The 26,200-nt window shown below is 55.1% G+C and overlaps 11 protein-coding genes across 11 annotated transcripts; 5 read left to right on the plus strand and 6 right to left on the minus strand.

Annotated features, from left to right (window-relative positions):
- Positions 1–199: 199 nt before the first annotated feature.
- On the plus strand, positions 200–2,344 carry SPSK_02306 (salicylate hydroxylase; the record flags this gene model as incomplete). Its single annotated transcript, XM_016729178.1, has 1 exon — positions 200–2,344. The coding sequence occupies one exon, from the start codon at positions 200–202 to the stop codon at positions 2,342–2,344; it is 2,145 nt and encodes a 714-aa protein (XP_016588948.1).
- A 665-nt stretch (positions 2,345–3,009) lies between these two features.
- On the plus strand, positions 3,010–4,423 carry SPSK_02495 (glucosyll transferase; the record flags this gene model as incomplete). Its single annotated transcript, XM_016729364.1, has 2 exons — positions 3,010–3,648; positions 3,707–4,423. 2 exons carry the CDS (start codon positions 3,010–3,012, stop codon positions 4,421–4,423), a joined length of 1,356 nt encoding a protein of 451 aa, XP_016588949.1.
- Positions 4,424–5,223: 800 nt separating this feature from the next.
- Positions 5,224–6,153, plus strand: SPSK_02670 (uncharacterized protein; the record flags this gene model as incomplete). Its single annotated transcript, XM_016729538.1, has 1 exon — positions 5,224–6,153. One exon carries the CDS (start codon positions 5,224–5,226, stop codon positions 6,151–6,153), a length of 930 nt encoding a protein of 309 aa, XP_016588950.1.
- Positions 6,154–6,203: 50 nt separating this feature from the next.
- On the minus strand, positions 6,204–6,407 carry SPSK_11022 (uncharacterized protein; the record flags this gene model as incomplete). Its single annotated transcript, XM_016737242.1, has 1 exon — positions 6,204–6,407. The coding sequence occupies one exon, from the start codon at positions 6,405–6,407 to the stop codon at positions 6,204–6,206; it is 204 nt and encodes a 67-aa protein (XP_016588951.1).
- Positions 6,408–7,304: 897 nt separating this feature from the next.
- SPSK_02455 (uncharacterized protein) lies at positions 7,305–8,838 on the plus strand (the record flags this gene model as incomplete). The annotated part of the gene is made up of 3 exons (XM_016729326.1): positions 7,305–7,557; positions 7,629–8,059; positions 8,152–8,838. The coding sequence occupies 3 exons, from the start codon at positions 7,305–7,307 to the stop codon at positions 8,836–8,838; spliced, it is 1,371 nt and encodes a 456-aa protein (XP_016588952.1).
- Positions 8,839–11,001: 2,163 nt separating this feature from the next.
- Positions 11,002–12,828, plus strand: SPSK_02368 (feruloyl esterase; the record flags this gene model as incomplete). The annotated part of the gene is made up of 2 exons (XM_016729240.1): positions 11,002–11,421; positions 11,506–12,828. 2 exons carry the CDS (start codon positions 11,002–11,004, stop codon positions 12,826–12,828), a joined length of 1,743 nt encoding a protein of 580 aa, XP_016588953.1.
- Positions 12,829–13,255: 427 nt separating this feature from the next.
- Positions 13,256–14,148, minus strand: SPSK_02685 (uncharacterized protein; the record flags this gene model as incomplete). Its single annotated transcript, XM_016729553.1, has 2 exons — positions 13,256–14,054; positions 14,126–14,148. The coding sequence occupies 2 exons, from the start codon at positions 14,146–14,148 to the stop codon at positions 13,256–13,258; spliced, it is 822 nt and encodes a 273-aa protein (XP_016588954.1).
- A 1,164-nt stretch (positions 14,149–15,312) lies between these two features.
- On the minus strand, positions 15,313–20,116 carry SPSK_02144 (uncharacterized protein; the record flags this gene model as incomplete). The annotated part of the gene is made up of 6 exons (XM_016729021.1): positions 15,313–16,081; positions 16,150–16,788; positions 16,862–17,215; positions 17,279–18,930; positions 19,003–19,885; positions 19,944–20,116. The coding sequence occupies 6 exons, from the start codon at positions 20,114–20,116 to the stop codon at positions 15,313–15,315; spliced, it is 4,470 nt and encodes a 1,489-aa protein (XP_016588955.1).
- Positions 20,117–22,091: 1,975 nt separating this feature from the next.
- SPSK_02466 (uncharacterized protein) lies at positions 22,092–23,589 on the minus strand (the record flags this gene model as incomplete). The annotated part of the gene is made up of 4 exons (XM_016729336.1): positions 22,092–23,134; positions 23,212–23,367; positions 23,433–23,480; positions 23,544–23,589. 4 exons carry the CDS (start codon positions 23,587–23,589, stop codon positions 22,092–22,094), a joined length of 1,293 nt encoding a protein of 430 aa, XP_016588956.1.
- A 31-nt stretch (positions 23,590–23,620) lies between these two features.
- Positions 23,621–23,908, minus strand: SPSK_02861 (uncharacterized protein; the record flags this gene model as incomplete). The annotated part of the gene is made up of 1 exon (XM_016729723.1): positions 23,621–23,908. One exon carries the CDS (start codon positions 23,906–23,908, stop codon positions 23,621–23,623), a length of 288 nt encoding a protein of 95 aa, XP_016588957.1.
- Positions 23,909–23,971: 63 nt separating this feature from the next.
- On the minus strand, positions 23,972–26,041 carry SPSK_02318 (uncharacterized protein; the record flags this gene model as incomplete). The annotated part of the gene is made up of 1 exon (XM_016729190.1): positions 23,972–26,041. The coding sequence occupies one exon, from the start codon at positions 26,039–26,041 to the stop codon at positions 23,972–23,974; it is 2,070 nt and encodes a 689-aa protein (XP_016588958.1).
- Positions 26,042–26,200: the final 159 nt, after the last annotated feature.

Genomic DNA, 26,200 nt, shown 5'->3' on the forward strand with positions numbered 1-26,200 from the left:
GCGTGTACCCCTCACGTCTTGATCTCGACCCCCCGCCGTATATTGTCTTGCTTTTAATGTTAGCATAGGTGGCCAGCCGCTCTGTCGGGCATGTGAAGCAAGACGCTATCGCGAGAAGGATCGACACAAAACGACGAAAGCAAAAAAAACCAATACAACATCGCAAGCCCAGTCGTCGTACGCCACGTCCTGTCACACAATGTCGGACGACACCGCCCCCCTCCACGTCGTCATTGTCGGCGCCGGCATTGGCGGTCTGACTGCTGCTGTCGGGCTGCGCGCCGAGGGCCACCGCGTCACGCTGCTGGAGCGCTCCCAGCTCGCCCAGGAGACCGGCGCCGCCATCCACCTGGCGCCCAACTGCCATGGGCTCCTCAAGCGGTTCGGGATCCAGCCGACGTCTTTTGGCGCCAACCCGCTGGAGGGCATCGCCGAGTACGATGGCGCCGGCAACTTGAAAATGGACATCAACCTGCGCGGCGCCGGCGGCATGTGGCAGCACCCGTGGGTCCTGAGCCACCGCGTCAGCCTGCACAACGAGCTGAAGCGCGTGGCCACGGCCGAGGCGGGCGACGGCCCGCCGGCGGTGCTCAAGGTCGGCAGTCGGGTCGTGTCGGTGGACCCCGAGACAGCGACGGTGACGCTCGAGGACGGTACGACGGTCAGTGGCGACTTGGTCCTGGGCGCCGATGGCGTGTCGTCGGTCACGCGCAGCTGCATCGGCGGCGACACCATCAAGCCCTTTCCGTCGGGCGGCAGTGCGTTCCGCTTTCTCGTCCCGCGCCAAAAAGTGCTCGACAACCCGTCGACGGCCCATTTGGGCGCCCGGCCCGAGCGCGACGGCTACATGACCATGTGGTACGGCCGCGACCGCCGCCTCGTCATGTATCCGTGCGTCAACAACACCGTGCTCAACTTTGTCGGTCTCCATCCGTCCGCCTTGACGTCGACCGACAGCAACAGCAAGAGCACCTGGAGCGGCGAGGGCAGCAAGACTGCCCTGCTCGACGTCTACAAGGAGTTTGGCCCCGCCGTCCACGACCTGCTGTCGCTCGTCGACAGCGCCGACCTGAAGCTGTGGACGCTCTTGGACATGGACCAGCTGCCGTCCTGGACCACCGGCAAGCTGGCCCTCCTCGGCGACGCCGCCCATCCGTTTTTGCCGCACCAGGGCCAGGGCGGCGGCATGGCCATCGAGGACGCGGCGTCGCTCGTGGCCCTGCTGCGCGCCGGCACCCCACGCAGCGAGCTGCCGGGGCGCCTGGCCCTCTACCAGGACATCCGCATGTACCGCGCCCACAAGGTCCAGGCTGACACCCGCCAGGCCGGGGCCGACATTGTGGACGGCCAGACGCCCCTCTTCAACGTCCAGGAGTTCAATTTCTACAACTTTGCCTACGACGAGTGGCACAACACCTCCCACCGCCTCAACCAGTGGCTGTGGGCCCGCCACGGCCCTGCGTACCGACGCCAGCCGTCCGTCTTTGGGCCCGCGCCCGGCCCGCGCCAGGACGCCCTCGGCCGCCCCGTCGACGCCCCCCAGGCCACGTTTCGGACCACCAGCATCCGCTTCAAGACCTCGGCGACGTACCTCCAGACCCTCTTCCCGACCCCCGCGTTCAAATTTGCCCGCCCCGGCACCGTTGTCGAGGCCACGTTCAAGTGCAACGAGCTCGACCGTCTGCCCTGGCTGGGCGGCGGCGGGTACCGCTTTGCAGGCCTCTGGGTCCACGGCGTGCAGTACACCAAGACCAAGGACAAGGACGGCGCCGCGCTCTTTGGGTCCTACCTGCCCGTCCTCTTTGAAGACCTCACCGATCCCATTCTCAGCGGCCGCGACGAGCTCGGCATGCCCAAGCTGTTTGCGAGCATCGCCGTCGAGACAAAGGATGCCGCCACCGACATTCGTCTTAGCTGGCGCGGCACCGAGTTTGTGCGCATGACCGTGGACCATCTCGAGTCCGTTCCTGCGCCCACACCGGGCGAAGCAGCCGCAGCCGCAGCCGCAGCGGCCCCTGTCTCGCCGTTTGCGCCCAAGCCGGCGCCCGACGACGGCGACTTCTTCTACCGCTACGTGCCCGCCGTCGGCCAGCCGGGCACCGCGGACGCCGAGTACCCCGTGTTTCTCCCGCACAAAGACAGCACCACCTCGCGGGTGGTGGAGGCCACGCAGGTCACGCAGCAAGCGTCCCTCACCTTCCAGGCGGGCAGTCAGACGTCGCTTCCGACACTGCACCACATTGCTGCCGCGTTGGCCGAGATTCCTGTCTATGGCATCGTCAAGGCCACGGTCGAGGAAGGCCACGGGGTCGACAACTTTGCCCACGCACAGCGGATTGAGTAGGGTATGGGCAAAGAAAACATAGCTACCAAGACAGTTCGTACAGACTTGACTTTTAATAAAAGAAAGCGTGCACACAATACGTAACCGCAATGCTGTTATGACCACAACGTACGAATGTAGGCATCCCTTCTTCACAATGTCACGTGTTCGTTTGGTCTCGTATGGTCTTGTGCGGGCGCAGGCGGCCCGTCTACGCGGCTCTTTCCGCCCCGATTTTTATTCTCGGTGCCTAGAGTCACGTGCTGCAGACATTGCAATATATGTTTCTAATAAAAGCACGCGACAGCGGGGCCAATGGGTAAGACCAGCCCCTGTCACCCCACTGTTTTGGGGCGCCATGTCTGGCAACGGACGATCCAGAGCGGCCCATTGGTCCAGCTCGTTGCTTCTCCGCCCCCTATTAAGCACCGCGGAGTTTTGTTCGACGTCGCCGTCAGACTCCCTAGGCACTCCCATTGAAGTCATTGAAGCCATTGACGGCTTGGATCCGCATCACGACCGTCTCCATCGGCTAACGGACCTGCGTACTAACCATCGCCTCGACCGCGGGTTTTGCAAACAGTCGATTGGCAAGTCGTCACGCGACAGGACACGCGACAGGACACGCGACAGCGCTCACGCGACACGGCGACGTTCCCCCCGTCGTCCGTCCCGGTTCGGCGACAATGTTGTACCCCACGTCTCTCATACGGTCCAGGCGGTCACGGGTCGCTCTTGTTGTCGCGGCCGGTTGGCTCGTCTGGCTCTGGCACTACCACCGGACCAGCGCCGCCGCCGCTGCCTCGGACCATGATCCGAGCACGCTGGCCGCCGAATTTCCCCTGGCGTGGAAGCACATCCACATGTTCAACGGCACAGGCGGTGCGTGGTACATTCCCGAGGCGTGGACGACCGACATTGACGGGCGGTACCAGCAGCCCCACACGATCCTCGAGGCCGCCACCTATGCCACGGCGGCCGCGTCGGGCAGCCTCGCGCGGCGCATGGACTTTGCCCAGATCCCGCTGATTGTCCACCAGACGTGGATGACGGCGAGCATCGACGGCTGGACGCCCATGGTGGTGCGCTGCGTCGAGCGGTGGCTGACGTATGCCGTGGGCCAGACGCCAGCGGTGGACGAGGGCGGGCCTTCGGACAACCAGGACGGCCCGCCGATGGCGTACTTTTTCTGGGACGACGCGGGCGTCGACACGTTCATGCGCACCTACGAGCCGGACTTTGTCGACGCCTTTTACGCCTTCTTCTCGCCCGTCGAGCGGGCCGACATCTTTCGCGTCTTGGTCTGCAAGTGGTTTGGCGGGATTGTATGTTCACCTCGCCCTTTTCCTGATTAGATGATTTATTATTGCTAACCCACCTCAGTATGGTGATGTTGACACCGAGCCGTTGCGGCACCCGGCAAAGTGGATCCAGCAAGCCGACCTGGCGGCGTGGACCGACCCGGAAACGGGCGCCACGTTTGGGCACAACACGACCGTCCAGGCGGCGGACCGTGAAAGTGAAAGTGAAAGTGACCGTGACAATGCCGTTGACGAAGACCGCCCCGTCACGCTCCTGGTGGGCCTCGAAGCCGACGTCGATCCGGCGTCCGACGCCTACTGGCGCATGGGCTACACCTACCCGGTCCAGCTCACGCAGTGGGCCCTCGCGTCCGCGCCCCAGCACGCGGCCCTCGCCCACTTCATCGACCTCGTACGCGCGCTCGCCGCAGGCGGCCCAAACCCCGTCGGCACGACCGTCGTCGACGACCCCCTCCTCTGGACCGGCCCGCCCGCCATCACGGCCGCCATCAGCGCGTGGTTGCAAGAGCACTGTGGCCTGCGGTGGAACGCCGTCACCGGTCTTCACGACAACGGCAAGGCGAAGCTTGTCAGCGACGTCCTCGTCCTGCCCATCACCGGCTTCAGCCCCGGCCGCGGCCGCTACGGCAACATGGGCTCCAAACCCGTGTCCGACGCCGACGCGCGGCTCTTCCACCATGCCCAGGGCTCCTGGCGGAAGTTTGACGTCAAAGACCAGCTCGGCAAGCTGTGCCGCACGCTGTTTGGCCTCTGTCGACCAGAGTCCATACCGTTATGAATGCCGTTGGGATGGCTGTGATTTTGCGCAAGCGTACCTAGATAGGTAAACAGTAAAAATTGAGTTTCATATGGATTAGAAGCAGTACCGCGAAACGAATGGTATTTGCGTGGTCATGTCAAGAGCCGCTTCGACACTTTTACTATTCCAGTACTGAGTGTCATGCGTCGTCGGCCAGTGACAACGGTTTTCCTCTATGCATCTCTGGCGTCTCTGGCAGTTTTGATGTAAATTATATGACGAATACTACATTTCGCATCAGCGTTAAACTGTACTATTTTCTGAAACAAAAATAAAAGGCCCATCCTATTCAAACTGTTACGGCGAATAAATTATTTCACTTTACGGGCTGAAAATGTCTATATGGAAAAGCATGCATATTGTGGCAGTAATCCTAGCGCGGGTTTTAAGAGTCCGTCAGGATAACTGCGAAGGATATCCGTCAGCGAGAAACTAGTAAGAGGGTAGCATCTACAGGCCCAGTGTAGACAAAAAAACATTGAATCGGAAATCTATGATGTTCAATATCGCACGAGGAACATTGAACTGCAATAGCGTATTACATAAGAAATTATTATGTAAGCCATATACATGTGAACAATTTAGGACTAGCGTCAGGGCGTTTCACGTCTCCGTTGCCCTCCCTTTGCATGTTTGTGTCTCGTTTGCTCGACTTCGTCCTACCTTCTTCCAGCACACCGCTAAGCTCCTCTCTTTGTTCTACGCCTAATTCTCCTCTGCTGTTACTTATCTTTCCCACACCAATAACTTAGGCTTTATTGCCGCCGTCCATAGCTATCATGCTTCCAAAGAAATACAACATCGTCTGGGATGCGTTCGGAAGTGGTGTCATCAACAAAGGTCGCGACGGTGTGGTGCTGTCCGGGCCACCTGGTATGGTGGTGAAAGTGCCACGCCGCTACAAGGATGACACGTCGGTCACGGGTTACCGCGACTCGGAATACGTGCGTTATTTTGAGCAAGAGAGGGCCATGATCGCACTGATCCAGGAGCAAACGAGACAACCACACCCCAACATCATCCAGATTGTACTGTCGACCAGCGACGGCTTCTTCCTCCCTCTGATGAAAGAAACCCTCAAGGACGTGCTGAACCGCAAAGAAAGCGTTCCCGACAACGATTCCAGCCGCTGGCTGGTCCAGATTGCATCGGCCTGCGCGTGGCTCGAAGTCATGGACTATTTCCACGGCGACCTACGGCCACCAAACATCTTGCTGGATGCCGACGGCCATGTCAAGTTGTGCGATTTTGGCAACATGGAGAAGCGCGGCGCCAAAAACTACGGGGCAACAGCCCCATACTACAAGGACTCGGAGGTGGGCCCGGCCGGCGAGCAGTTTGCAATTGGATCGCTCATGTACGCGCTCTTCTCGGGGCACGAATTGCTGCACGACGTGGAGGACTACGAAACGAAGCACCGTATGCTGAGAAAAGGAGAGGTCCCGCCAGTCGACGACCTCCGTGCCGGACATGTGATTCGAGATTGCTGGGAGGCCCGCTACGACACGCTGGAGCAAGTGCACCGCACGCTTCTCGTTGAGTTGGGCCTGGGGTTGGACTATGTGAATCCCGCCGTCTGTCTCACCCCAGAAGAGTGTGCTACCAAGGCAAGCGAGTGCGAAACATGGGGGCTGAAGCAGCGTGCATGGCAGGAGGACTGCAGAATGCGGCGTTTGAAAAACGATACGCAAGTCACAAACAATGATTGATTTACAAATGTGGTATATATATGCATGTGCCACCACCCATCCATAGCCCGTCAATCGCTATCCTTCTCCTCGGCGGCGGCTTCGCAGTCAGGGCAAAGCACCCTCGTCGTCGTTTGGCCAAAGTACACGTCCTTGACCTCACCACAGCTTTCATTGTCGCCGCTAACTTTGCTGCACTGTTTGACTTCCGGAAGCTCTTCAATGGTGTGTCTGCATATGCCAGACACCACGGTGGTGATCCAATTTTCGCACATTTCGTTTGGCTTTTGGTGAGTGATTTTGCCATCACAGTATGAACGAACATGAGAGAGGCAATCTTACAATATAGATCGTCTTGAACAATGTTGTTGATCGTGAAAGCGCTTTTAAAATACCGTTGACGTTTTTGGGATGTTGGACGAAAAGGAAGTGGGCGAGTGCTGGACGACGAACTTCAGACTCGCAAACATTGCGGACGAGGGGCAATTTATCTGCACGACACAGAGGGCGGGAGAATGTATCAGGCAGTCAGGATGTTGGGCCCCACGGCGCGCCATGAACTGGCTAGGCAACCATCACATACTTTCCGGTCGAAGATTGCGCGACCGTGATAAGATTCAGCGGAGCAAATGTCGCTGCAGTATGACCTGCTCTCAGGTCACGGAAATTGCGATGTGGGAATGAACCAATCAAATGATTCCAGCCAGACCTCTGCGTCCATTCACGCATGGCCCTACATTGCCCTCCCAAGCGTGTGATGAGAAGCTCACGTCTGTGAATATGACGAAGATTTGTTCTCCGGATAATTAGGGGACCAAATCAATATGTTTTAACATACGATCCTGCTAGCCTATGTCTTTTCAGGGTTGGTCGCGCAAGTCCATTATCTTCCTTGGAACGTACCCAGCGGATACGCCACATATGTCGTGAGTGACTCTTGCAAAATGTGTGTATACATATACTATGTGGACTGCTGGCTATTCCCTAGTTGCATCAACTCTCCACTGCTAGGGCGCATTCTGTCGGGTGGTCTAATATACTAGCGGTAGGTGTATTGAGTAAATAAGTGCCACACCAGTCATAAGATTTGCACGACGCAGCCAAACTTACAAACATGATTTGCCACAAATAAGTGCTACGGCAAAACAAAAAGTCTCATAACTATCTGCAGCATGCCTTCCAAGCTCCGACGCACCTGTGCAGCAAAATATGACCTGGTTTGGGAGAAGCTGGACGAACCCATCGATGACTGGTTGGCCGCAGTCAGAACAAGTGATGTCTACCGTTCGGTAGCGCACTTTATTTTGAAGTTCAAGCCGGGAAACGCCGTGGAGATGCACCGCGCATTCAAAGGTGATTACAATGTTGTCTACCGTCTTGAATACAGTGACGGGACTTCTGTCATTATGAGAATTCCGATCAACGGTACCGTCCCTGCATCTACTCTTTTGAATACTTTTGAATACTATTAAGCTAATAAATGCTGTCAACTTTAGATGGTGTGCCTGCTACATTTCAAGATGAAAAGGTGCGGTACGAGGTCGCCGTTATGCGATACGTCGCAGCCAACACAAGCATTCCGGTGCCGCACGTCTATCATTACGGCACCGCAGTCGAGAACCCCCTCGGTCTCGGACCGTTTATCATCATGGACTACATTGACCACTACGAGACCCTCTCGGGTGTGCTGCGAGACCCAGACCGGCCGGTGGAGAAGCATCCCGTCCTCAACCCGAATATTGACGAGCGTCATCTCGCTTTGTTGTATAAACAGGTTGCAGACGTCCTTCTCCAGCTGGATGTCCTTCGTTTTCCGAGGATTGGCTCTTTGGTCGAGGATGCTGCCACGGGCACAATTGACGTCAAAGGACGGCCCCTGCTGGCGAACATGATCGACGTCGTCATCCATACCGCGTTCCCGCCCGTGGTATATTGCCGTCGCCGGACACGACGTACATCGATCCTGACGCTTGGTTCGCGGCCCTTGCCGACATGCACCCGGCCCAACTCGTGTTCCAGCGCCGAGACGCCGTAGAAGACGCCAACGACGCCCGGGACAAATATGTGGCGCGGCAGCTCTTTCGGCGCGGCGGCCGAGCGTCGGTTTTCACCAGAGGCCACGGTTTCCGACGCCGGCCCGCCCGCCATTTCGCTCTACTCCGAGGACCTGCGCCCGGCCAACATTCTTTTCTCTACAAAGATGACCGTATCGTGGGTGTCATCGATTGGGAATTTGCCTATGCGGCGCCGCTGTCGTTCAGCAGCTGTCCGCCGTGGTGGCTTCCCATGGACAAGCCCGAATCCTGGTCGCCCGGTGGCTTGATGGGCTGGCAGCAAACGTGTGAGCCGCGGTTGCGGACGTTTTTGTCTGCTCTAGAGGAGGTCGAGAAACATGAACAGCAGCCGGTTTCTGCGGGCGAACCGCTGTCACAACGCATGAGCAGCTGGACCAGCAACGCGTCGATGCGCAACTACGCGGCCAGGCGATCGTGGGCGTTTGATTTTTTGTGGTGGAAGCACATTGACGAGAGCCTGTATGGGCCAAACGAGGACCAAGACCACAAAGCACGACTCGCCGAGATGCCGGCTGCGCAGTTGCAAATCTTGGACGATTTCGTCAAACAAAAGCTCGACGAGGGCGAAGACGCGGAAGTCACTGTATGGGACAAAGATGCAGCAGTCGCACACCTTGCACAATATTTGTAAATAGTGTCATTTTGTCGTTTTTGCCGAATCTCCCAGTTAAGCCACGTGGCTATCATTTGAGATCTAATCTTAAACATCTCGTCATGAAATTGTACTGGGTTTTCTTTTCATTTTTCATTTTTCATGTTTCATTTTTTATTTTTACTTTTTTTTTTTTTTTTTTTTTTTTTTTTCTTTTTTCCAATTCAGTCATCCTGTTCTTCTATTTTCCAATATGCGTCCGTTAATATTCCGTTAATATTGCATATCGCCGGGATGAAATGCACGCACCTTACGTGTGAATCGCCGACCTACGTGAAAAGACGTCGCATTTTACACTTCTCACCCACTTGACAGCACGCAAAACGGCAAAGCTGCATGCAGCACTCCACCAAGCTGCACAAGTTGAGAAAGAGCCAATCGTATGTCTACAACGTGTCTAAGACGCAGGATTGCATATGCACATTTCGAAGAAACCCCGCATATCTCCAGGCACAGATGCATGTTGTCTTTACAGGTCCTTGAGAATGAGACTGAGTTGCCACGCTACGCCAAAATCTTCTCCCTTGTATAATACCCCGTCCAATTATCTGCTGAAGGGAGCATTTATCGTCGTCCGTCGCGCGGCTTGCGACCCTTCGGCAACAAACCATCAACTGGCGCATTCTAGGCGAGCGAACACTTCTGGATATTGTTGGACTACACGTGTCAAACGAGTTTCCCGGCCCTGAACGACCTGACGCGATGAAGAAGCTGCATCTGATTTCGACGTGGCGCGTATAAAATATGGAAGTTGTGTCGCATGCACGCTGCACTTCATCACAGCTCACAAGGAACGATATCAAGAAGAAATCAGCATTGCGTAAGGTCTGAAACCACCAAAAGCGGTACGGGTGGCTGTTCTCTCGGCTCTTTGTGCTTGTTTCTCATCTTTGTCCTCTTAACAGCAGAGCCAAAGCACCTTGTTGTGACTCATCGTGATCACAGCCGTATCCAACACGGTGACGTTTGCCCTCTCCTACAACTACTCGTCGAATACCCCGGGCAAGGCCGACATTTGGGCTCTCCTCCAACAAGCCATCACCCAGCGGGTCGGTCTCACCATTATCACTGTCCAACAATTACCCCCTTGTCCAGGAACAAACAGCTGATACGCCGGGCATGGCAACCCCGAGCGTTTTCGTGAGCTGCCCGACCATCGTGCCCACTCCCCTCTCCCTGTACGCCCCGACGGAATGGAGCTTGTCATGTTGGTCGGCGGAGCCATCCAGACGTTTCCGACGCTGCGGCAGGCAATTCTTGGCGTGGAACAATGACTGGGCAAATTTAAGCATGTTAGTCAATTCGCTGGATTCATTCGCAGTATTCATTTGCTGTTCATTTCGCTGTATTTCGTACATTCTGATCATACCCTCCGCCCCGTCATGAACGTCGCCTAATTGCCTTCGTATCTCGTAAATCTGCCATTTGTTAGCGTACTTGTCTTCTACTCCACACCTGTCCAAGCCACAACGGCGAAATTACCGTGTTGTCGTGTCGTCATTCCTGCTATGCCGCTACGTTCTTTTTTGTCCCCAATTAGGTTGATCCCGACAACGGAAGGCGAGTCTCGGCGGCGTGGGCCCAATGCGGCAACCGTTGCATTCTGGACGCGAAATACGACACTAGCCTAGTCATGTTCTCCGGTCGAGCAAAAAAGACCAAAAGACACGCTCACACGGACCTCGCTGGGGCGGGACAAAGTATGACCAATACGACCCTGGCGTTCACATGGCGCCGCCATCCCCACACACGGCAGTCGGAAAAGGCAGGTCACAAAAGCGTATTTGGACGGCATCCTTGGTTGTGCCTTGTGGTTTTGCCTGCCACCGGGCACACTCTGCGATGTAAGACGCAGGATTTAGGACCCAGAAGCAGAAGGCCCAAGTCGGGTCCCGGGCACCTGGCTACCACCATCCAAAGTAAGCAGCTGCAAAGGACAGTCCCAATGCCCAGTTTTCGTCCGTTGTGTCATTCTTGTTTTGCCGGCACATATTGTTTTGCATATATATCCATATTGCATCACGTCCCTCGAAATGAAAAGCCTATAGTTTCGTTGGCTGCTACTACCGGCGATCCCATTTATCCAAATTTCCACCCGTCTCCCGTCTCCCGTCCATCTACTTTGCACGCTTCGGCCCGGCCATGCATTTATCCAATTTGTGCCTCCAGGCATGCAACCGGCTGCCGGCCGTGTTGCGCCTTTTGCTTCTTGCTGGCGTGGCCCAGGCCGCGGCCCTGGCCCTTCCCAGCGAAAACGAAATCGTCGAGCGGTCGCTGTGGAACTGCAATGCGCTCTTCTTCCGGCATGCGCTTCCGAGCAACGCCACGCTCGAACGGGTCCAGGTTGTGCCGGCCGGCGGCACCTTTGGCGAGAACGCGACCAACATCCCATACCCCTACTGGCCGACCAATCTGCCGCAGCTGTGCGCCGTCATTGTCAACGTGACCAGCTCGCCGTCGTCTTCGTTCCGCTTTGGCCTGCTGCTGCCCACGGTCTGGAACAGCCGCTTCCTCGCCGTCGGCAACGGAGGCTATGCGGGCGGCATTAACTGGCTGTCAGCTGTAAGTGTTTCGTGTGCGGATGCACGATGTAGCGTCCCTACAAATAGTTTTTAGTGATGTAGTAGCTAACCCTCCCTGGGCCAGGGCTCCGGAACGCACTATGGCTTCGCAGTCGTGTCGACGGACACGGGCCACAGCGCCGGCGTGCTCGACGGGACATGGGCGCTCAACGCGCCGGAAAAGAAGGCCGACTGGGGCTGGCGCAGCATCCACGGCTCGGTGGAGCTGGGCAAGAAGCTCACGGCCGCGTACTACGGCGGCAAGGTGCGCTACTCGTACTTTAGCGGCTGCTCGACGGGCGGCCGCCAGGGCATGAAGGAGGTGCAGATTGCGCCCGACAGCTTCGACGGCGCGCTCATCGGGTCATCGGCGTGGGACTCGAATGTGCTCAACACGTACGTCACGCAGCTGGGCATCTACAACCTGCCCGTGGGCGCGCCCAACTACATTGCCTACACGCGGTTCCCCGTCGTCGCCGAGCAGGTCCGGGCGCAGTGCGACGGCGTCGACGGCGTGGTGGACGGCATCGTGAGTGCGCCCGAGCGCTGCCGCTTCGACTACGCCAAGATCCAGTGCGGCAGCCCCAGCGTCGTGCTCAACGAGTCGGCCTGCTTCACGGCGCCGCAGATCCAGACGCTCAAGAACATCTACAGCGACTGGTACGACAACCGGACCGGCGAGTACCTGTACCCGGGCCTGCTCATGGGCTCCGAGGACATGTGGCTCGCCGGCACGCTGCTGGGCTACGCGGAGCCGTCGCCCTTTGGCATCGGCTTTGCGCAGGACTTTGTCTACGACGACCCCACCTGGCAGTGGCAGACGTTCAACGACAGCATCGTCGACACCGCCCGCCGCGTCAACCCGGGCAACGCCACGGCCGACCAGTACGACCTCTCGGCCTTCCGCCGGCGTGGCGGCAAGATGATTATGTACCACGGCCTTGCCGACGGGCTGGTGCCCACCAAGGGCTCCGAGCTGTACTACAACCGGACGCTGCAGGCCATGGGCGGGGGCCACCCCGGAGTCCATGGAAAAGGCAAGGGCAAGGCCAACAGCGTCGACGATTTCTTGCGCCTCTTCATGATCCCCGGCATGCAGCACTGCTACGGCACGGCTGTGGACGCGCCGTGGTACATCAACGGCGAGTTCCAGGCCGACCTCATGGGCACGGGCCTGTGGTCGGTGCCCGGCTTTGCCGACGCCAAGCACGACGCGCTGCTGGCCTTGATGGAGTGGACCGAGAGCGGACGCGCCCCCGACGAGATCATCGCCACCACCTGGAAGACGTCCACCAACCCCTTGTCGGGCGTCCTGCGGCAGCGGCCGCTCTGCCCGTACCCGAAGACGGCCGTATGGAACAAGCGCTCGGACGTCAACAAGGCGAGCAGTTGGCATTGCTCGGATTAACGGCCGGAGATGGGGGCAGGTGGCGTGACTGAGGACCGAGGATGGAGGGCGGAGGGCGGAGGAGTGAGGACTAAACCTTCACAGAATTGGGGAGGCTGGGGACCGGGGATGGTATGGACAGGGGATTTGTGCATGCGTTAATTCATTTTCTCATTCGATACATTTAATACTATAGTGACCAGAACAATATCTATCATACGCCATTCAGGCTTTCGAGCAATATCGATTAGACGTGTTTTGTCCCGTAGGGAGTTCGGCACGTTTTCTCACTTTGCCCTAACCGACGCCGAGGATCGCCGGCGGCATCGTGGTTGGTGGACGCATTGTGGTCCCGGGGAGGCCAGCGTGGTGGCCAGCGACAAGTAAACGAGAAGGTTGCGAATAGTGGTAACAAGAAATTCATGTTTATTTCAACTGTCAGGGGATACTAGTCCAAAAAATAACAGTCCATAGAAGTCTCATTTGGATTCATCTTTTGGAAGACGTCGCCTGCAAAATCGCCGACCGTCCGCATGAGCCAATCAACATCTACGTTATGCTTGAATTTAAAAAATGTACAAGCTCCGTACAAGCTCACCATGGACCGCAGCCGATCGTTCGAGTCCGCCGGGGTGTTGTCGTATATGTATCGTACGAGCCAAACAATGTGCCCGATGCTCTTGTGATTCAGCCGAAAGTGCACAAGGATGCGGTGCAGCTTGCGCAGAGCGAGAGTTCGCAACGGCTTAATGCCGTGCTGGTCTGCAAACAAATACATTTGGGCGTGGGCGCTGAGAACGGCGAAACTATCGGGCCAATTCACTTCGTCATGGTTGCAGAAATCATCAGGGCACGCCTTCGTGAATCGCCTCGGAAGCCGCGCAGCGGCAACCGAAGACCGTTTCTTGGCCACGGCCAGTGTCGATGATTCTCTGTTCTTTTCCGGCGTTGGCTCCGGTGTGTCCCAGTCATCATCGTCTGCCGCCGCTTGCTGCTCATATTCGGGGGGAGCGGTAATATAACATTCTGGGCCGTTGTAGTCTCCCGTGTAGGCAAACTCGGAGAAGAACAAAAATGTTGCCTCATCGGTCCACGGCCATTCGACGCGTCGTCCGAGAGCTTCCTGCCTGTAATCGTTGACGAGCAATCTGAGAGAACGCGACTGGGCGGCGACGAGGGCAGAATGCATGGCAAACTCTGTCCCGCTAGGGCCGACCACAAACGTGAGCGGGGCGGACGAGAGAATCCTAGGTTACGTCGTGTTAGCAGCGCACACGGTGCAAAGAAAGCTTTGCCATCGCTTGGGATCACGACTTACTCATAATAGGACAAGGTCCCCATCGCGGTGGTTCTTGATGTAGGCCGCTGGACGGGCCCGTCAAACTTGATCCTTGTGGTACACACAAACAACAAAATGACACCCTAGCGGGGGGGACTCTGTGGATCGACGCGTGGATCGTGCTGACATTTTGACTTTGGTCACAAATAAACAGGCAGCTCATCGCCACGCCGCCAGGGGGGCTTTCCTGTCACGAGAGGCAATGCCGCCATTCCCTTTTATTTCGCCACGTGTATTGTGCTGCAAGGCATATACCTTTTTGCAAATGTGCATTACAGCCTACTTGACAATCGTCGCATCTGGTATTCGAGCATTCATTGGCGGCAGGAGCTCGTTGGTGCCCGACGTACGAAAAGGCCATGACGATGGACGAATCACTGTGCAAAACGTACAGACGGCTGCCTGTGTGCTGCCCGAACTACGCTACAGGTTCCTCAAATGGAAATATTGAGTCCTTGTTCGACTGATGCACTCGTATGGTTGCGGGAGATTCAATGATTTCAAGGCGTCCTGTCGACGCGCGCTGTGTAGCTCGGCCCTGTGCACGGTGTATGTGGCGGAACAGCGACAGGCTGAGACCGTCGAGCCAGATGATGGGCCCGCTTTTGTTGTTGTCGTTACCGTGGTCGTGCCAGTGCCATGGGGGTGGGACGCGATGTGCAAAACGTACAGACGGCGGCCTGTCGTATGCCTGAACTACGCTGCGGGGTCCTCGAATGGGAATATTGCGCCGTGACGAGACTGATGTACTCGTATGGCTGCGGGGGATTCAGTGGCTTGCCGTACATGCAGCAGATGACATGGCCAACACGGACTTTGGCCGTTAGATATGCCACATTTACTTTCTTGTATCTTTTGCACACTTTGCAATACAGCTTCTAGGGAACCTTGGAGAACTGCTGAAATATCTCGCTTAACAAAGGCACGACCTTGCGATTTGGATGCAAGATGCAATGAAAGACGGCGGCTTTATTGGTCTGTTGTGATGAAGTGATAACTAGATGATAATCTTGGTACGCTGAAGCAATGGAAATGGTCATTAAATTACAATACAAGAATGGCTCAAAATAAACATAAAAGACGCAGCCAAAGAAAACGATGCTATTGGCTCGTTCCGCCTCCAAGCCTGCTCAAGTGACGTAGGACTGGGGACTTGGCCGGCAAGGCTATCGCCCTGGAGGAGTAATGCTGAAGCCAGCCAATGCGGATGACAAAAGGACATCGGCCTCGTCAGTGCTCAATTTCCGACCGTGTCTCCCCGTCGGCGACGGGGTCCGTAGAAGAAGGGCATCTCTTCCTACCTGAGAGCGACTGGGCGTGCTCAACGTATCTTGGCTGCCCGTGTAGCTCGTGTAGCTATCCTGCCCGCTGGGCGTCGACAATAACACAACCGCCAGGTCCTTTTCATAGTCTTCGGCGTCCTCGGTCCCCGCCTCACTGTCGTCGTCCGAGTCAGATTCGTAGTCATCGTATCTCCCGTCGGGTGGGGCAACGAGGCTGAAGCCATGGTGCTCGAGGATGTGCTTCATGGCGATCGGCTTTGCACACAAGACGGATCGCACGGCCTCCACCATCTCCGGCGGTATCAACTCCCAGCACACTGGCGGCGAATAGGGGCTATACTTTGCTTCTTCGAGTTGCACTGCAGGCGCCATCATGATCCACTCGCACAGCAGCTTGGGCAGCGTGCCGATAAAGCCAACGTCCTGTCGCACCGCGTCCTGTGCGACGTAGATTTTGAGAGTGTCGGAAGCGTACTGGATGGCCGCAGTAGTTGGCGATGCCCATCTGACGGCTATGGGGCCGTCATCTTGCGTCAACTCGAGCTGTGACGTGATCTTGTCTGTCTCAATCGTCTTGGCTTGCTTCAACGTGGCGTAAAACGAGGCTATTTGGTTGTCTTCTACTCGGGGACTGCCATACGCTATGGCGAGGCTATTGGCAATGACAAGTCAAATTAGCACGTGTCCCTTTTTGTTTCTTGTACAAGTGCGGGTACGAACCTGGTCAAGGCACGAGCCTTTCGTCGAACATCACGGTCCGGGGACGTTATGGGTCGGCCATCGTCGTAGGGAACACACGTGCTCTCATGCACGGTCCTGGACAAGTATTTGTCGTGCACACCCACCCACTCGAAAAAGGGCACCAGAGTCCGATTTGTTTCCAGGTCGAAGTCCAGGATGTTTGCTTTTCCAGAGAAACAACGCAAGAGATGGTGGCGGTCGGGTATCGCAAATTGGCTCTGGCCCGTGAAAAGACGCACGTCGCCATCGGGGAGCTTGACGGGAAACAGTGGCCGCATATGGACCTTGCTGGGGTCCAAGCTGTCGGGTACGTCCCCACGGATGATCAATTCGTTAAACGTCATAATGGTCTGCTTTGCGTCGTCGACGGAGAGCGCCGGTCCCGTCAGCTTTTCGTAGACCATTTCTACCGTCATGTTTCCCACGCCCAGTTTCACAAAAAAGTCCTCGAGCTCCGGATAGAGGTGGTCGAGGGTGATCTTCCCAGGTATCGGAGTTGCACTCGTCCACAAACACTGGGCGGAATAGCACCACGGCTTGCTGGCGATGTTGTCCCCAGATACCGTCGTCCCGAAGCCGCAAATCAAAGGCTCGGTGTCAAATCGATTTTTCATCTCCCTGTTGTTGTATTGCGTTTTCGTCAATAGCAGCCCAGTTGTGATTGGAGACAAAATGCGATGGACAGACTTACAGCCACTCCGCTTCAATAAACTTTGCGGATACATTCGCAAGAGCGATGTACAGCGACGTGATCCTGGCAATGTCGCACGTATCCAAGCGCCTGACATGAGAGATTTCATTCACGAGGTCGACCCAGTCAGCGTTGCGTATCTCTAATGTCGTAGAGAAGAAGCTTTGCAGACTGGAATATGCCTCTGTCGACGTGTACAACGCTTGAAAGTGCTCGGCACAGACTCTGGCCAATGGAGTCTTGGACACAATGTTGGCTGGGGCTTGCCATACACACACCTTGGGTACAGTCCAATGTTGTGGGCGTATGCGGCTCCCAGGAACAAAAATAAGAGGCTCTGATTGAAAAGCGGTCCTGGAAAGGCAACTGTTAGTTTCATAGGTAAGCCCAGTGGCAAGTGCAGATGATAACACATACCGAACCTCCCACTCCGATGCCTGGATCTCGGCCTCAAGGCGGATGTATAGCTCATAGATGCGTTTTGGATTTTTCAGGGCGCTAGTGGTGTTGTTCATCCTCTTGATGTGTCTTAACACGTCCAGAAGAAATGCTATCGTGGAACAGTTGTGCCCAAGACCAAACGACTGTCCCACTGCCAAACATTTCTGTGGGTACACGTCGCCATCCTGTTGAGGGAAGTCTAGCTCCAGCCAGGGAAAAAATTCGTCTTCCAGAAAATTGCTCGCCAATGCTTCAAGGGAGGGAATCGGCAAATAGGCCCTACGAAGAGGGACGTTCCTCCCACCTTTACAGCGAACCTCGACTTCGTTCAGCTCCTCAACGATGGCGGTTTGACCTTTGGTAGTCAACAGAACCTTGCCCCATGCGGCGATGAGGAAGCCTGCAAACTTGTCTGGGCGGTGTTTTGCAACGTACTTGCAAATGGCAGAGGTGCCCGTTCCAGATTGAGAAACAAGAGGTAGATAGCGACGAACACCGACCTGGTCGTAGAGCCAATCCTTCCATGACTGGCTTGTCGGTGTTGGCGGAGTTGGTGGATCACGGAGATACTCGTCATGTAAAATGAAGACGGACGGCAAACCCGGTGCGCCATTCCTGTTTGGCAACAGAATATCCGCGCCATACGGGCTGCCGTCCGCGAGATACCTTTCGGTGAGGTTATTTCCCAAGGATCCGTCTCGCGATACAACATGGAGGCGACTGTAGCCGTGCGGAGGCGTGGTAACATGCTGGGTCCTGTATAAAAACTGAAGGTGGGCAACGGCGTCAGAGATAAAGAGGGAGACCCGTGATCGGTTTGTGTCGAAAATGGCACTACGAACAAAAAATGGGCGCGCGGTTTTCACCCCGAGAACGTCAAACAGACGCTTCCGCGCGGGATTGGCGGCGGCACGGATATCGACCACATTGAGCCCAAGCCCGTTGGGGATCGCCACGTCCATGCCCTCGACGTTGGGGTAAAACACTGGCACGGACTCCACAGACACCCACTTTTGGTGCTGGACGGGGATCAGCTCCAACTGAGTCAGGCGTGATCGCATGTGTGATGGCAGCAATTTGAACGCTGCGACAAGCAGCTCAGCCACGCGCGTGTGCCAGTCCTCGCTGGTCGTCGTCCGCATGAACGACTTGTTCCCGGCAAGGTCGACAGCCAGGCGATCCAGCCACTCGTGGATTGACAGCGTTCTCAGCCCGCAGTCCGTCAGCAGGTCCAGGTCGGCTGCCTTGTACTGTTGGGAGAGATAACATCCCGGTGAGAGATCTGCCAAAAGGGGATCGCCATTGGCATCGACCATGGTGGGTGGAAGGCGTTGGCAGTCGGCTATGGCTGTACGACGGCTCTTGTTCGTTGGCACCATGACGATTTGGCTCTGAATCTCGTTGCGAATGTTTGATATCAGATCGACCCAAAACGGCTCCCAGGGAAATGCATCGACGCGCGGTAGGTAGCGCATCCATTGGTATGCAAGCGTGTTGTGCTGGGAACACCAGAGGACCGCCTTGAGAAAGGCATGTTTTATGCCAACAGCCAAGTCCCGGTTCCGCTGTGAGGTGAGGACAATGTCTTCTCGGTTGGCCGGGGTGACGAAGTCGGCGTGGATCAGAAACTGTGGCCGTGTCTGGTTAGAAATTCGCCAAAGCAACGACACGGGGCACCTTCTCGGGGTATTTTGACGCACCTTGAACCCCAACTGCTTTACGGGTAGAAATGCATAAAGGTACTGGTTTGCAATAACGGGCACGTCGTTGCCGTCTACGGGAAAGCCGAGCACCACCACGCCAGACGACTTGTTCTTTACAGGCGCGTCGCCGTCTCGTCTCTTTCGGTTCTCGTTGGGGGCGAGGTTGCTGACGACGTGCTTGAAGATGATAAAGTGTCGGACGACGTCCACAACGGTTTCTTTGCGGTTGCTGTCGAATGTGGACGTGGACTTTTTCACGGCCGTCTTGCACATACCACGATCCACGGTATAGGTCGTGGCCGATGTCAAGACATTCGCGGCGTCGTGAAACGAGATCCGTATTTGCGTCAACTTCTTCATGAAAAGGAGGATCGAGTCGTGGATGGTGCGAAACTGCTCCTCGATGATCTCGCGTCGCTTCTGGACTTCGTCCGGCCCGCCGTCCCGGCGCAGCGTCAGCGTAATATGGGTGCGCTTGGCATCGAGGTCGTCGTCGTGCTCCGTCCAGACGGGCGTCATCATGCCGATGCCCGAGTCGCCTTTGCGGTACTTGAACATGAAGGAGTAGTCCCCCGACTGGATGTGCACTTGCTCGGCCGCCATGAACACCGACTTGAAGCCAATGCCCTTCTCGCCCGCGTATCCATCCTCGCCGGCCAAGAGGCTCTCTGCATTCTTTGAGCTTTTACCCAGGCTGGAGATGGCCTTGACGTTCTCGGCCGTGAAGCCGTCCTCGTTGCACGAGGCAACAATACGGTCCGGGTACACACAAAACGCCACGCTCGGCGGGCCATCGGCACGTTCGTACTTGTTGTCGTCGAAATTCTGGAGCATCTCAAAGACGAACTTGGCGCTACTCGAGTACAAGTTCTCTGCTAGTCTGTCGAGGGTGTTAGCAGGAGCACGATCGTGTCACGTCGCGGAGTTTATGTACGTACGTCTTGACCGACTCGGACGCACCTCGCCGGAGATTCTCGATGCCCTTCATCGCACGGTCAAACTCATCTTTTGGAGCACTCGTCTTTATTATCGTCAAAACCTGGGGAGGGATATATCCATTATGTTCCGCAATGTCGTCCACCACCTTCCGGGCTGCTTCGCGACCAGACATGTCTTTTGGCTGGTGTCGCGCACGAGGCGGACGTGGCAAGTGGATGCGTCTTGGTTATGAGGAAATTGGGGTGGAAAATATGTTTTAAAAAAGAAAAAGAACGAAATTGAATCAAAGCGTAAATTGAGCCAAAATTAAAAGCAAAAACACAATAAAATATCAAGTCAAAAAAATGAAATACGAAAGTTGGCCTTGACAGACTTGATGTCTTTGTCGAGAGTTTGTTTTTTTAAAAAAAATCACACAATGAGGAGCTGTAGCGAGGTCGAGCAAAAGAGACTACTGGCACTGATAAATGGCAGTAGGCAACTGGTCGGCACAGTTATCCGTCGGCGGCTAACCCAACACTTGACGTTGGCTTGAGATACTCCGCGTACAATGGGTATGATCTTTTACAGGGCCACACATTAGTATTCTGGTACTGCAACCTAGTGCATGTCTGTTGGTGTTTGGGGCATTTGGTGTGGGTGGTCGCAGCCTGGTCGTTGGCCAACAAGCGGCCCTTGAGGCTATGTTTGTTTCGAATATCTGCATGTTCTCCGTGGTAGGACCTGTCGAAAAGCAACGGCGCAAAAGACAGGCCTTCTTCTATGGACCTGGCCTGGGACCGTCAACATTTCGTGTTTGCATTACACAAGACGGATTTGCAACGGCAGTAACGCTGGTACCACATCCTCAGCCTTGCAATGTATTTTTCTATTTATACATGCTGCAGCTACTGTTGTTGCCGATGGGAACTACAGGCTAGCGGTAGTCTGTTCGCTTACTTTGGGGGTGGCTTTTCAAACCAGCCCGTTCAAATACGAACCGCCCAGCCGCCGGGATGGCGCCCATAGAGGCTGAGGTTATCGGCTCAGAGGCCTGTGTGATAGGGCATGCAACATCCCTGCATAACCGCCGTTTCAAACTCGACCCCCTACCAAAATTGCGACGAGCCAGCTTCTCTGTCATCAGGGTCCAACCGCCTGTACGATTATTCGCCTCTTCTGATCGTGCTTTTCTTTTTCTTTGTGACAATCAGTCTTGAATCCAAATCGGCTCGCTGCGGGACAACCCGCCACGGCGCTTTCCCGTTTCCCAGGCGGAAATGCAGTTTTGTGAAATTTGAACACGGAGGAGCGCAAGTCAGACAGGTATTGTTTTCGACGGCCTTGGAAAGTTTGTACTTGTGTTATGTAGGGGAGTTGTGCAGAATACACGTCGCCCTGTTTTTATCGGAGGTGAATACTCCGCAAATGCCATGTAGCATCGGAGAAGGCGGAGTAAACAAAAATATTTCACAAACGGCACAAAATAAGTGCGGCGATATGCACGTGAATATTTGTGTACCTAATGGGAAAATATGCTTTTGTTTACGTACGCATTATTACGATCATGTTCATAAATGGAGTTTCTTCCTCAAACTCCATTGTACTAATATTTAATTCGAAACTTTTTTTTAATAAAAAATATTTTTAACGTTTAAAATTAAAATGCTCTTCCCGAGGCTGGTGCTGCTGATACTCCGTCAGGTTATGGGAGTTGACATTAACTCAGGTAGAGAGAAAGTATAACGGATAGATATTGTCTACACTTTACGAGCGAGGAACGATATAGACTAGATAATGCAATAAACACACAGAGCACGAAGGGCGTTATCCAAAAGACACTTTGGCTGGTTATATGGCTGTGCAAAGAAAACTATTCTCCGCAAGAATTACCTGAAAATCACCCGACTTCCTGTAATCTCCCTCATTTCCTTCACGAAAAGACAACAAACTGAACAAAATGGGCAAAGCTGGCAGTGACGACAAAAACCAAAAGAAAAATTTAATGAAAGGCATCAAGACCGTTCAAATGTCCTCGGAGTTCCCGGAATTGTCCAAGCCCGTTAAATCAATATACTTGTACCACCCACCACACTACTATAGAGACGGGCAAGGAAGGTTGACTGCTGACGGCCGCATTGTTTGACGACTCTGCAAAAGCCACCAGATCAGGGGCCGAGGTCCGCAGGTGCTGAGGTCCGGTCAACAGGCCGAGCTTGTCCAGGATACGATGGCGACCGTGAATGGTCTTGTGGCCTCTGCTGTTGCGTTGGAAGTGCGTACGGATGCATTGGCGATACCGGTACGTTGCTACTGGATGTCGGTACGTAATTTTCACCCGTGGTAAATGGGTTGGCTGCCACAGAAGCGGGTTCCATCGAGGGCTGGGCGTATGTGCTGCTGGATACAGACTGTTCCTGTGGACGCTGATATACCATCGGCTGAGGCCTCGTTGGCAGCTGCTCGTATGGAAAATAGTTGGCTGGCTCCTGCTGTTGTTGACATCGATACAGCTGCGGCTGAGGCTGGTGGTGCTGTTGTTGCTGCTGCTGCTGTGGCTGTTGTCTAATTGGCAGCTGCGTAGTAGCGGGGAGGCGGAACTCATGCAAAGAATTTTGCATTCCTCCGTATCGCCCACGACCTGGTTGTCTTGCCCGGCCGAGACGCCGAGACGCATCGTCGCTAGGATGTTCCTCCCCCATTATTTCCACGGCCCGGATGCCAAGCTCTTTTGCCCTCGTCTCGGTACTCGTCCCGTGCACATCCTTGAGGTAGTTGAAAAAGTCCAGGTACGCTTCGGACACGCGCTGAAAATGCTCGACTTTGAGATGCACCCGGGTATGGTCCTGCACCGTCAGGTCGAATTTCTTATCCGATGGCTGCGCATCATACTCGGCAAGAGCTTGCGCCGTTTGGCACGCGTTCCGTATCTGCCGGCCGTTCCAACGGGCGTCGCTGTGCTTCCGCCAATGATTGCGAATGTGCTCCTCAATGGCGTCGCTGTCAATCTTGATTTCGAGTCCGGCCGCATGATAGCGCTCGCGGATCATGTTCAAGTTGATACGGCAGACTTTCACTGTAGGCAGCTCGTCCAGTTGCGGATAGTGGAGGATCATATGGATACGGGACGCGAACGCCTCGTCGAGATCGCCGATGCGGTTCGTCGTGAGGAAAAGGATTCCCGTGTAGTATTCGAGGATGCGGAGAAAAACTGCATCGTAGCAAGAATTTGCTTCGGTTAGAATCTCCATAGAAAGAGTACACGGAATGGTGGACACGCGCACATACCGGCTACCAGCCCGTTCCGTGTAAAGTCGTTGCGCCCGCGGGCCGCGAGAAACACGTCAGCCTCGTCAAGCAAAAGGATGGCACCCCACCGGCTGGCCAAGGCAAACGTGCTTTGCAACGAGCGCTGTACTTTTCTTGTATCGGTTCCGAGGTCGCCTAGAACCGTCAGTCAGAGTCTCAAAAGCCCAGGCGGCGGGGAATCGCACAGTGGGAAGCCATACCGCATGTTATTTGCATCAGAGGCTTGCTGAACTTTTCGGCCACTCCCTCTGACTGTATGTTAGAAATTATGGGATTGTCTGACAGAACCAATGGACCTCCTCGGGTCTTACCGGCGGTTGTGGTCTTTCCAACTCCTGGCGCACCGTGGAGAAGCATAATCAATCCCTTTCCTGCCGTTCGAGTGAGCTTATATTTGCATCGAAATGGAATGTCCAGACAGCAAAGCTGTACCTTTGCCTTTGACAATGTCCAACCTGTCGTCGCGGTGGGTCTGGGATGCTTTGTTTCGAAAGTGCTGGGACACAAGAGACAATACCATGCGTTTGTGTCCTCGGGGAAGAACGAGATTTGAGAACGCCATGTTGCCGACGGCATCACCCATATCATCGTCGTCGCTGTCGTAATGACCACTGCCGGTGGCATCATCCTCGTCGTTCAATTTAGGCCGCCTGTCAATGTAACTAACAAAGTCCATGTCCAATTTCGCTGCGACGTTGAAAGATTAGATTCAGCTGCCTTCCCATATTGTCTCGGCTTTTCAATGCTTATGCTTACCCCAAGAACGGTCGCGCAGAAAATAGCCGTACACGCTGTACGACATGATCATGAGGTCAATGTCTCTCAGGAGACTGGGATCGGCTGTGATCTCGGCTAGTTCGCGTGGGAGTAGGGTCACGGGTATGGGAGAGGTTGGCTTTTCGGCGTCGGTGCTGTTGTAAGTCTTTTTCCCGTCACCATTCCAGGCTCTTGGAAAAAAAGAGTCATTCGCCATTCTCTGTACAATACCTTCATCCAGTACTTCCTGGTCCCAGCAGCAATTGGCTGTGCAACGGCTGTCAAGGATGGCGACGTCCATGCGATGCCCCAATAAATTAGCAAACTTGGGTACGTTGTTAGGTTTGACAAAATCGCTCAGGGCCTCTTGCGTATCAATCATGACTTCGCCCTCGACTTCGTCGCGCCTGTCCACCGTCCAACCAGCATAGTACATGTGCTTGATGCCCATTGCATCCACACACCGGCGGCCACGCTCAATCAGCCGCGCCCGGAAGGCCTCCGTCTCGCTGCGAACAGCCGCTTCTGCGGCTTCGTGTCCTTTTTCGTCGTCGGTCAGTCCGGCGAGAGTCCGTACTAGGTCGGGGCTTCGAAAGTGACGCAGAGGAATGACTTCCATGTTGGAAATCAATCTCAGACCGTCAAACCTCTTAATAACGAAACTTGTGGTGACAGGACCAAACGATATGCCGTCGTAATGAACAGATACGCAGTATATCGCAGCATCCTGGTCACCCGTTCCGTAGTAAACGTCCTTTTCCAAATTGTGTCCGTGGTGGGCTCCAGTGTAAACAGACACAACCTGGTAGGCTTGTTTGCCGTTGGTGGATACGACCAAGTCGCCAGGTTGGTAAAGGTGCCAGATGTCAGTAAAGTAGATCCTCTGGCAACGTGCGGAGTGAAGCCACGAAACGCGCTTGGAAATGTAGTCGTCCATGAAGCGAATAATGCATTCCGTGTGCTCTATTTCTAATGTGATGCGGTCGGGAAGTAGAGGCATTTTAGCAGCGGGAGAATCCGGAGAACAGAGAGGATCACGAGGCGAGGGAGGAACGGCATCCGTTGACCGAACACGGGAAGCAGAAGACGCATTGGAGTGTTGTAATGCGCGTCTCATGCCGGATTTCACTCCTATAAGCTCCTGGTGCATGTCACGGATTGCGTCACTGTAAAAGGTAAGGAAGCAATAAGGACGAAGCATGGTGAGTTCGTCGGAGCTCGTGTCTCTGAATAGCTTCGGGGGAATGCCACGAGTTCTCCTGAGAACCGAGATCAATTCCATTGAGTGGATTCGAATCCGCTCTGGTAGCTGTGTTTGGCCGCTATAGTTGACCGACGACTCACTGTGCGAGTCTCTTAACTCATTCGTGTTTATCAGGTGGTTTCGGAAGACATGACGGTGCGACGGGCGCCGGACGGTCGGCTCTCCAATTAAGATGTCAATGACAAATGACGCAAGGCCTCTGTCTGACTTGAAGGAACTGAAATCATCCCAGTCCATGCATCGCAGATCACAAATGGGGTGTTCTCTTTGTGAGCGGTTGTACGAGCGTGATCCGTTTTGTGAATGACGGTGCGAGCGTGATCCGTGATCGTCCGCGGGGTACGGAGACACGTCGCGAGGGCGTGATTTGTTTTGTGAGTGCTGGTGCGAGCGTGATCTGTGGTCGTCCTCGAAGAAGTACGGGGACGCGTTGCGGGGGCGTGCTTTGTTTTGTGAGTGGCGGTACCAGCGTGGTCCGTGATCGTCCTCGAAGAAGTACGGGGATGCGTTGCGGGGGCGTGATTTGTGTTGTGAACGGTGGTGCGAGCGTGGTCCGTGATCGTCCTCGGGGTACGGAGACATGTCGCGATTGTCCTGTTTTTGTCTCCTTTTGCCAGCACCCAGAATGGTAGCTAAACGCGTTGCCTCCCGCATCGCCCATGTCTTCGTTCTGTTTTCCAAGCCCAACACCGACGAATCTGGGTCCCGTCCCCATTCGCTTGTTGTCCCGCTATTTAAGGCGGATTCGAGGTGAGAGTCAAGCGCCTCGGCTATGGAGTCGGAATCCATGACGGTGTTTTGTTTTGTTGTTGGAACAAAGTCGTGGTAAGAAGCTCAAGAGTACACTATATTGCTTTTTGATGATGCCAGTTGGTAACGAACAATAGCACGGATTTATTGCCACGCGCAGGAAGAACTTGCATCTTAATGTTAACGGTCAAAATTGGG

This window comes from Sporothrix schenckii, assembly GCF_000961545.1.
Source record: "Sporothrix schenckii 1099-18 chromosome Unknown Cont43, whole genome shotgun sequence".
Lineage (NCBI taxonomy): Eukaryota > Fungi > Ascomycota > Sordariomycetes > Ophiostomatales > Ophiostomataceae > Sporothrix > Sporothrix schenckii.